At 49.0% G+C, this 10,858-nt stretch overlaps 1 protein-coding gene across 1 annotated transcript; it reads right to left on the bottom strand.

The window, feature by feature from the left end:
- Window positions 1–345: 345 nt before the first annotated feature.
- LOC135815720 (endoplasmic reticulum junction formation protein lunapark-B-like) lies at window positions 346–10,828 on the bottom strand. Its single transcript, XM_065329052.1, has 10 exons — window positions 10,630–10,828; window positions 10,327–10,544; window positions 8,494–8,552; window positions 8,026–8,066; window positions 6,578–6,667; window positions 5,406–5,484; window positions 4,295–4,537; window positions 3,716–3,792; window positions 2,547–2,655; window positions 346–1,509 (listed from the first exon to the last, which is right to left on the bottom strand). The coding sequence occupies exons 1-10, from the start codon at window positions 10,654–10,656 to the stop codon at window positions 1,163–1,165; spliced, it is 1,290 nt and encodes a 429-aa protein (XP_065185124.1). The 5' UTR covers window positions 10,657–10,828; the 3' UTR covers window positions 346–1,162.
- Between the last annotated feature and the right edge of the window lie 30 nt (window positions 10,829–10,858).

Genomic DNA, 10,858 nt, shown 5'->3' with positions numbered 1-10,858 from the left:
TGCAATGCACGCACAGGTAGACAGACATAGCCGTAAAAGGTGCACACGAGCAAAGCCATAATATAAGACAAAGTTTCATGTACTCTTGCAAAGTCAAAAGCAATCATTAGTTTGGGGATGTGCGTGAAATGGGGAAGAGAAAACTGACTGTCTCCACCAGGACTCGCACCGTGGGCTTACGCTACAGGCCAACAATGAATGCTCTACCACCCAGCTATGATAGTACACTCGAGTCTCTCTTATCCGGTCAGTATTGGACCGGCCGCTGCCCATAGCTTGGAAATGTCCGTATCTGTGCATCGTTGCTGGAGAAGGGCCAGGTGTCTGGGATATAGGACGTCACGATTTCAACAAAAACTGGGCAAAAGAGCACTTCAAAATAGTGAAACTGAAACTCACCAACATAGTGCCCGGTATACCAAGGTGGCCGTAACTCGGAGGTCCGGATAAGAGAGATATGGAAGAAGAAGAAGCACGTGTCCCCACGGCAAGTGGCTCATGAGGCAACACAATTCTGAACAGAGTGAGTCCTCACGGCAAGTGGCTCATGAGGCAACACAATTCTGAACAGAGTGTGAAGTAGAAAAATATAGCAATGACTTGTACATGTAGCAGCTAGCTGTAACTAGAACCGGGTTAAAGGTTGGATAATTTGGGAAGGATGATCTGTGTCAGCAAAACCGTGTCGTGTATACTCACGTGTGTGTGCAGGAATAAGAGGAGAAATAGCATTTGCAAAGGAGGCTAGTTAGACTGCTGCCCTAGGTAGTCCAGTAAAACACACTGCCCCCCCCCCCCCCCCCCCCCCCCAGGTCTAGCCACACATCGTCCCAAGGAAGCCAGCACAGGAGTCTGAACACTCGCTCAAGGCAGAACAACAGCACTGGTTGAACAAGGGGACTGAGGCTAGCAGAGACACGGCAAACAAGCAACGCCACACGAGCCACCACTCCCGCCAAAACCACCAGCAGCACGGGCAGAGGCAAAATACGACATGTGATAAAAACAGCTCAAGCGTTGGAAATAGAGAAGACACAGCTCAAACAGCCATGTGAAATACCAATACCTGAGAGCAACAACGGCGAGGATGTGATTCGGCCGGCTTGAAGGAATACTGGTAGAGAAGTAAAAATCTGATTGCGTCCTGATCATGAGCATCAGGCTATTCGTCCCCCTGTGTCGAGTCTTCTTCCACAGCTGCTGGTGCTTCTGCTGCTGGTGCTTCTGCTGCTGCTGGTGGGATTTCTCCGCTGAGCTGGTCATCCAGCTGCACATCTCCTCGCTCGTTGGTTGTGCTTACCTCTGCTACATCGCTTGTCTCTGCTGGCTGCTCGGTCATGCCTGTGGCTGTTGGAGCAGCAGGGGCAGCATCAGCGACTTGTTCTGACGTGTCACCGTTGCCATTACCATTCTCAACAGCAGGTGCAGGAGGGGGAGGGTTGTCCTGGACAACAAGGTTTACCTGCTTCCTGGCCGGGTTCAGCTCATAGCAATACGCGCAGCGGAAAGCTGAACACACACACACACACGCGCGCGCGCGCGTGCACACACACGCACGCACGCACAGACACACACACGCACGCACGCACACACACACACACACATCCCATCCCATTACTACCGAATGTACAAATCCAAAGAAAGAAGCAAATAATGCACGTGCATGCAGTACCGATTCTACCTGCATTAACCCTTAAGAGTGCCAATGGTCAAATCACGTTACGAAATTTGCAATAGTGTGGTTACTAATTGTTCGATTTTCCATCATAACATTAGTTGTGCTTCACTGATTTTGGTGATCTTGGTCTTGCTGGAAAGCTCTTGGAGAGAGGAGAACAATGATCCCAAACTCATGAAGAGAATCCGTAACTGTCAGCTGTTACAACTCCAGGAACGTCACAACAACTCCAGGTCAAGTCGCCAAACACGTTCGTCCGGCAATTTCACTTTCCTTCAGTCAAAAATTCACAATTGTGTTCGAGAACATGCTGAACATCCGCGGCCATCCTCTTAGGGAGTGATGTCACACAGGGTAACCCATGTTCTGCGGAAAAACCGTGAAATTCCGTTCAGCGCAAAAGCGTGAAAATTTTCCAAAAGGTCGATCGCACCCGGCTCGCTCAAACTTCATCGTACATGTAGAGAGCTGGGAGTTGTTTGAGCCGACAGCTGAGACTCTCCGCTACTTGCTAGGTCACAAGTAGGTGTTTCGATGTTGAAATTCGGTTGAGATCAATAGACTTAGACTAGATGCTTGAGTGCCGGCCTGTCCACACCCGTCGATATCGACGGGTGTACTCTAAAGGGTTAAAATAGTTAGAAAGACGCGAACCGTAGCGATTGTTTGGCCTGCGACTACCAGTATGTGTATTGGTATGCACTGCAAGTTGTAGTTAGTATACACACATGTGCACATGCGTGTAGGTGTGTGTGTGTGTGTTTCTTATTACCCGGTATGTGTGTTTGCATGAAAGCAGTATAGGCCTGGCCAAGACAGGAAACAAGGTCATGTAAGAAAAGCAACGCCTGTCAGGTCCTGGACTTACTGCTGTACTCGAACTCCGATGGCAATGCCATGCCATTGTGTGAGAAACATTTCCTACAGATGAGTGCGTAGCGGTTGTTAGGCCCATCACCGACTAAGAACTCAACCATCTGCAAGTACACGGACAAGGAGAAGGAAAAAGATGAAGGAAAAAAGCCACGTTAAAACGAGTATACATGTACCACAGGCCTGGCCGGAGAAATCCGACACCTCAGGAATATAATTATAAATAGCACCGGGGCCACGCGGCCCTAGCACCACACACACACACACACACACACACACACACACACACACACACACACACACACACACACACACACACACACACACACACACACACAACACTCTGCTCACTTGAGCACAGTGCTACTTTATCCATGGGGTCGGATTTCTCTGACCAGAACTGTGGTACAGTCAGACCTCGTTTATCCGGTCCTCGTTTATCCGGATCCCTCGCCATCCGGAAGAAAATCGCTGGTTACCGATGTGCAGCATATGTTATGCATACAACATAACCGGACCTCGCGATCCGCATACCGGTGCATGATTTTGTGTACAAACTGGTTAAAATGTGTACAAAATGCTTCGTCGTATCCGGTTGCATGTGGCTGGCTAGCGCTTGCAGAAGCTAGTATCAAGGAGTTGTACAAGCAAATGAGGTCCTTGACCTGCTGGGTGTGTGCGGACAGCACTCAGTTGCATGCACTTGTCATTTTCTCGCTTGTTTTACATAATGCTAGTTGTACTGCATAGGACCTGTCTACATGTACATGTATGTATGATGTCACTGCTTTTGACATGCCACATGCATGTACAGTATGTGCGTTCAGTTATCCGGTTACCTCGCCTATCCGGATATTTTTGTGGAAAACAGATGTGTGCGGTTAAGCGAGGTCTGACTGTACATGCGTACCGAAGTCGAGGTGAACGGGAAATAAAAAGGGATCGTCCCACAAAACAGAGCCTAAGCAAACACCCACGAGACATATCTCCAATCTACATTAAGGGAGGGAGAGATGGAGAGAGGGAGGAAGAGAGAGGAGGAGGAGGAAGAGGAGATAGAGAGAGAGATAGATAGAGAGAGGAGACAGACAGACAGAGGTACGGCCATCCAGACAAAACAACGAGAGAGCAAGCAGGAAAGTTGCAGAAAAAGCTTTCCCTCACCTTGTCGACTGAGGTACGCTCTCTGGGAAGGATAGGCTGTGGTCGCGGTGGACCCGGGGCAGGTCCTGCGACATCACCTATCACATGAACAATGAACAACAAAGCCAGCGTTGAAGATACATCAGGCATGAGTGTCACACATGCACACCCTGCCACCAAGGCTATCATGGCTTACAGCAATCTTGGATCACACTTCTGTTCACTAGACAGTTCCAAGCAAAGAAGGCAGAACAAGATTTTGCTTGTAACTCCACTTCCACACTATGCCATCCTCATTCTAGCTTGCATAGAGATTGAGATGAACTACATCAGTACAATAAAGCAGGTACATGAGAGAGATAGATAGATAGATAGATAGATAGAGAGAGAGAGAGAGGAAGAGTGAGAGTGAGAGAGAGAGAGAGAGAGAGAGGGAGAGAGAGAGAGAGGAAGAGTGAGAGAGTGAGATTGAGAGAGCGAGCGAGAGAGATAGAGAGACAGAAAGAGGGGCGGGGGTTAAGAGAGATTAAGAGGGCAACCTTACTCTACACGACATGTAACTGGACGGGGTAAATGTACTAAATGACATGAAGGACATACCAGGTTTTAGCTCGTACACGGGCAACGGCTCGGGCGCGGTCATGCTGGCTCTGGCGTTCCCGTCACTGGCCATCTGTCTTAGCTGCGCCTGCTGCGCCTGCAGACGTCGGTTCTGGTCGGCTATGACCTGCTGCTGGTGCTGTAGCATCTGTTGCTGCTGCATCACCTGCTGCTGTTGCTGGATGTTCTGCCCGAGGGCTAGCGGCCTTCCACCAGCACCTTCCTGTGGACGTCTTTGACGAACTGAAAATTATTAGACAAGAACAGAGAGATACAGATGTAAGGGGAAAAAGGGGGAAGGTAAGCAACAGCATCCGGCCGTTTTCATTTCGATTTGCATTTGATCACCTAGAGCATCAAGCATGCACTCATCAATGTGCCATTTTCTCAGTATATAAAACTCACTATAAAGTAGGTGTACATGTAGACTTGGACTGGTGGTGTTAGTGGACATTATAGCGTAACTTGCACTTCCTTGGTCCTTTTTCTTTTCTATAAATAAAGTAGGTGCATATTTCTTTGCCAGTCATTCAACAATTCAACCTTCTCTGATGAGATCTCAATGACGCAAACAGCTCTCAGTAGGAATTCATTACTCAGAACCTCTTGCTGTTGTGGGAAGTGTATGTGAGCGGCCGCAGAGCACAACGGCGGTGAAGTCATGTACAGTTGTAGGGAAACGACAACAATACATGAAACCAGAAACTATGGAGTCGGCGTGGCAACATCCAGGTGCTAGCACATGTGTGTTGAAGTACAGCGCTGGCCAGAGAAACCCAACCTCATGAATAAAGTAGCAGCGCATTCGAGCGCACAGACCAGTATATATAGTGTTAGGGCTGCGTAGCGCCCGGCACTATTTTATTCATGAGGTTGGATTTCTTTGTCCAGCACTGTAGATGGGGCCAGGTGGTGACGTGATGAATACGAAACTAAGAAGCCAAACAACTCAAGTGCTGCTTAATAATGAGATCTAATCGTGTGGGTCAAGTACACGCTGGGTACTACCGTGCAGTCCTACACCTGCGAACACTGGGGTGTGAACTGGCGCAAGGCGCAAACTTAACACGCTCGACACGATCGGACTTCCTTGAGCAGCACTGTTACCTACCTCCGCCTGCAGTACTTTCTGCCGGTGCTGCTGCTGCTGCAGCCCGCTGTTGTCGTTGCTGCTGCTGCTGCTGGGCTTGCTGAGGAGCGAATATACACACAGTACAGATAAACATTTGCACACACCTCAGAGACTGAAGGACAAATAGGAAGGTAGCAAATACTCGCAAAAAAACCATAACTGAATTGTGAGCTATAGCCTATATCCCAGCACAGGAAACTGGACACACACCACACACACACACACACACACACACCATTGACCATTTGACGCCCATCGCCAGAGGCGATGATAGGGATGGAACAGCAGAAGCCATAGCAGCTTGTGCTGGGATTGCACCATACACACGCGCGCACACACACACACACACACACACACACACACACACACACACACACACACACACACGCACACACACACACACTGTCTGTCCTGACTGTCCTGAACATTGCCGTTTCCGGTTACATGTCCCCTCGTGTGAGGGGCCGACAGACATGGAGAGTTGGGTTGAGGCGCTGTGTCGCATCAACGACCTAGCGAGATTTCCTAGCCATTTCATTGATCCATTTGTTGCAGTTGTGTAGCTGGAATCCTCGGGTTGACTTGCAACAACGATCGCATTCGCTGCAGTGGGCTCTGCAGCAAGGTAGGGCGAGCCGCTGGCGGGTGTCACACGATGGTCCAGAAGCGATGGTTTGGTCGTGCACTGGAGTAGCAGATGGGGGCATATCCAGGTATTTGTGGACGGCCAGTCCGCCAGGGCTGCGAAACCAGCGAAGACATGCGGTGCATTGCCTGCTGCCAGCCTGGTCTGCTACGGGTTTGCGACGCTCTTCAGTGCACTTGTGGCGTGGCAGGCCGCTCTTTGAGAAGGATCTGTTACACATACTGCACTGAATCCGTTCACGAGAGGCCGGCTGTGGTGGTGAAGCAGTTCTGAATGCTGTGCGCCACTCTCCCCGCTGCTGCGCGGTGTCGAACCAATCTCCTTCCAGATGGAGGTGACGGATATCAGTTCGGACAGCATCACGCCAACGCTTTCGGGGACCACATGCAGGGCGTGTGGGTAGCAGTGACCCGAATAACAGCTGGCGAGGGGTGCGGACACACACACACACGCACGCACGCACACACACACATACACAAACACACACACACACACACACACTTACAGGTACTCTCAGATGAATTGACTGGGGGTCATATTTCTCCAGTAGTTCTTTTGCGGTCTTGAAAGGAACCTCATCCATCACTCGACTCAGCTGAAAAAGAGAAAAAGGGAGGGAATCAATACCGGAAGTCTCACATTTGTTCAAAAGTGCTTGGGGCTAATGGTACTTGTCCCCCTGGATGGAGACTGCGTGACAAGGTCAAGAGCAGCGAGCTGCATAAAGATTGAGTATTACACTTTCGCATTATCTTGGCTGAGCATTGCAAGCTTGCATGAAAGCTATCTGCGTAATGGAAAATCTTGCCGTTAGTCATTTCTCATGGCTTAGGCCCTCTGGCAGTGCTGCATTGGTCTGACTTAGAACATGCTTTGTTGTTCATTGCCTTGGACATGAATGTGATCAGTACGGTCCCAGTCACAGCTAGCTGTCTGGAGAGCGAGAGACAGCATATCTACAGGTATGTACACAATGCAGTAGACAGCAAGCCAATGTACATGTATATGCAGAGAGTGTGTGTGTGTGTGTGTGTGTGTGTGTGTGTGTGTGTGTGTGTGTGTGTGTGTGTGTGTGTGTGTGTGTGTGTGTGTGTGTGTGTGTGTGTGTGTGTGTGTGTGTGTGTGTGTGTGTGTGTGTGTGTGCAGGTTGCCCTGCCCTGCTGCAGAGCGCATTGTCTCGGCTGCGGTCGCTGCTGCAAGTCATCCCGTGGTTTCGACCTGCATAGCTGTGCTAATTTCCTGTCCGAGAAGTAGAGCGGTGTTTCTGGATCCAATGCTGAACTCAGTGCTGTCGACCCCTGCACAGGGGACACGTGACCATTTGATGGCAGTGTTACCAAGGACCAAGGTGTGTGTGTGTGTGTATGTGTGTATGTGTGTGTGTGTGTATGTATGTGTGTGTGTGTGTGTGTGTGTGTGTGTGTGTGTGTGTGTGTGTGTGTGTGTGTGTGTGTGTGTGTGTGTGTGTGTGTGTCTTTCTTCTCTTTCTCAGACTCCTCCTGACTTTTCTTTCATTCTCCTGGGTGGTTACCAACAGCCAGTGCATGCCGGAGTATGTGGTGTGATGTGTGTGCGGGGAAAAAAAATGAAAAAGACCAAAAAGTAGGGATTCACTGGCCAGAAAAAGCCACTTCATAGCTGTGTGGTGTAGACCAGGCTGAATAGTGGCGGTCAATTCTTCAGCCTTGCAATCTGTTGAATAGTGCAATCCCAGCACAAGCTGCTATGGCTTCTGCTGTAGCATCGCTATCATCGCCTCCGGCGATGGGTGTCTAATGGTCCAATGGTGTGTGTGTGTGTGTGTGTGTGTGTGTGTGTGTGTGTGTGTGTGTGTGTGTATGTGTGTGTATGTGTGTGAGGGGGGGGGGGGGGGGGGTACATGGACATGCGGACATAAGCAAGCAAACACAGGGAGGCCACTACTAAAGAGCACAGTGCTAGGCTAACACGCACCACATCTTTCTTCTCCGCACGTAGCTCTGTCAAGCGCGATTCTGCCAGCAACAAGAACAGCACACAACTTATTACTATACACACATACACACATATACACACATACACACACACACACCAGAGGGGTCCAGAGGGTTACTAGTCTGGAATGTCTTATTCCCAAGTTTCATGCCATGATGCATTCATCCGGAGCCAGTATGCTTGTCAAGTTGACCAGAGAGCATACCGGGGACTACATGACCATCCTACACAGATGTGTATATACTACACATGTATATCACACATCAGACATTATTGATTGCGTACACAAGAGCAAATCTGTCGGCGAAGAGGAGAGAAAATTTCATTTCACGGAAAGCAAATGCCAGGGCCGCAGGTGCACGCAGAGGACACCACAGTTCTGGCCAGCACCTGGGCAAACCTGATCCTGTGTTTTCGCTTCTTTGCCAGATTAGCAGGGGTGCTTACCACATGCGTTTGCTCGTCGTCCAAACAGCCACTTTAAGACCAACCGTAACAACCATATTCTGCAAGCACACGTGCAATCAGCAAATACAAAACGTCATGTACAGTCAAATCATACTCATCAAGTCCATACAGCCTGAAGTTTCAACATTGTAAATCCTGAAATATTCGTACAAGAAAGTTTCGTACTCGCAGCCTCTAGAGCACTTCCAGGGGCGTAGCAGCCGCTCCGGCCGGTCCGGCTTTGGCCGGACCACTTTTTCGCTCGACCACGTTTTTTTGAAGGCCCTGCAAGGCTGCATGGCCTACACCAGGAAGTCGTAGGGGGTTGCTGAGAGTTTTGTACACCTATTCAATGGTAGATGAGATAACAGGCTTTGAATGCTGTCAATAGTTGTCTTCTTGGAAAAAGTAAAACAATGCCAAAAGTGCCCAGAATACAGGATTTTGCACCCTAATTTCCAAAAAATTACGGGGGGATTCCCCCGGACCCCCCCCCCCCCCCCCGGGCCGGACCACCGCCAACGGCGGTGCTACGCGCCTGACTTCAGATGCACAACAGTTACTGCAGCCCTGATCCTGGAAGTATAGCATATGTATGTTCTAATGGAGTGTGCCGTGTGCTACATGTGTTTCCACAGAGAGCCCAGACTTGGCCTTGGTCAAACATACAGGGCAGGATCCACATGCTACAGCCAGTTGTATATCCACACAGGCCAACCCTCCCGGTTTAGCCGGGAAAATCCCGGGAAATCAACAATACTCCCGGGGATTTCGAGCAAACGCCTGGAAAAGTCACACTTTTGTCTGGTCCAGGTTTTTCCTGAAAACTCCAGGGACTCGCCGTCAATGTCCCGGTTTTTTCAAAAAAATATGTACGATACACACTCGCACCTCAAACTGTGCACGGCACTTTCAAGACCTGACCAGCCTAGCCTGCATGATCTGCACCAGGGAGTACTAGAAAACCATTTTACTTTTTAGTACTCCCTGATCTTATCGAACTGCACTGCAGACTCCAGAGTCCATAGCAGGGAGTCGTCAAAATACCGGTATTTGACGACTGCGGACTCCCTGGTCCAGAGTCGGTGAACTGCGGATTACCGTATTATCTCTAATATAAGCACAGTCTCCAATAATAGCACGTCTCCAATAATAGAACACCTTGGGGCGGCATTCAAAAAATAAAGTGCTCGGTCTCCATTATAAGCACACTGTGTAAATTCATTATCTGTACCGGCGAAAACCCCCTGAAATGTGTGTGTCTGACATGAATTTGGCATGGCAACATGCCTCTGAAATGAGGTTGAAATAATAATGGAACAGTCTCCAATAAAGGAACGTCTCCATTAATAGCACGGGGCGGAGGTACATTGAAAAAATAAAGGATCGTGCTTATATTAGAGATAATACGGTATTCGTCCTGTGGCGTGCTGGGCATTTTTTTTGCGGGGAAAGCTCTTTTCACATGTTTTTGTCAAATCCAAGGGATTGTGAGAGAAATCCAGGGATTCTGAATGGCTTGTCAAGGGATTGAGATTATTGTGGTTGGTCAGTATGACGTACAGTCAACTTCGCTTATAACGACACTCGGCGGGGCATCAGAAAAGTGTCCTTATTCGCGAAGTGTCGTTATATCCGAAGTCTCATTATATGTGTCACAGTTGGATGGGACTTTGCTCCGGGCATGAAAATTATGTCGTTATTCGCGAATTGTCGTTATATCCGCAGTCGTTATTGGCGAAGTTGACTGTACATCTCGTATTACGGTACATTTACATGAAGCCGTAAAAAATCCAAAAGCACAGAGCATAACTCAGTGTGTACTGAACTCACAGAACCAATGATCCCACGCAGACTCCAACATGTACTAAGTCCTTAGGTACTCCAACATAGAACACGTAACCTCCCACCAGCGCCACGTAAATGGTCAGCGATAGAAACGTGAAGAGAGCGAGGAGACGATGCTGTCGATGCAGAGCATTCTGCTGGCCTTCTAGTGAGGTTATTTCCTTGGTCAGACTGGCTAGTAACTCTGGAAAGGAGTCCTTGCCCTAAAGTTGTGACAAAAACCCGTAAGATCAAAGTCAGATTCAAATAATTCAAATCAGAAACTTGCATGGCAGAACTATTACTTACTTTCTTTCTGCTAAATATTCCTCCCATTTTTTCGCGAATGCCGAGACCCACAGAAATACAGGAGCTCAGGCTGAAGTGTATCCTAGAAAACACTTCCTAGCTTTCCAGCGCCTGCTGCATCGCGGGGCGACAACAAGGGAGACGAAGCCAAGTAACGTAAATATTTTGTAGTTTGCCTTTGAGTTTGAGTCAAGCCAGCCAGCTGCAGCACCGGTGGTTGTTCATTATT

This window comes from Sycon ciliatum, chromosome 4 (assembly GCF_964019385.1).
Source record: "Sycon ciliatum chromosome 4, ocSycCili1.1, whole genome shotgun sequence".
NCBI lineage: Eukaryota > Metazoa > Porifera > Calcarea > Leucosolenida > Sycettidae > Sycon > Sycon ciliatum.
Note: the sequence above shows the minus strand (reverse complement) of the source record. Positions and strands in the feature narration are given on the sequence as shown.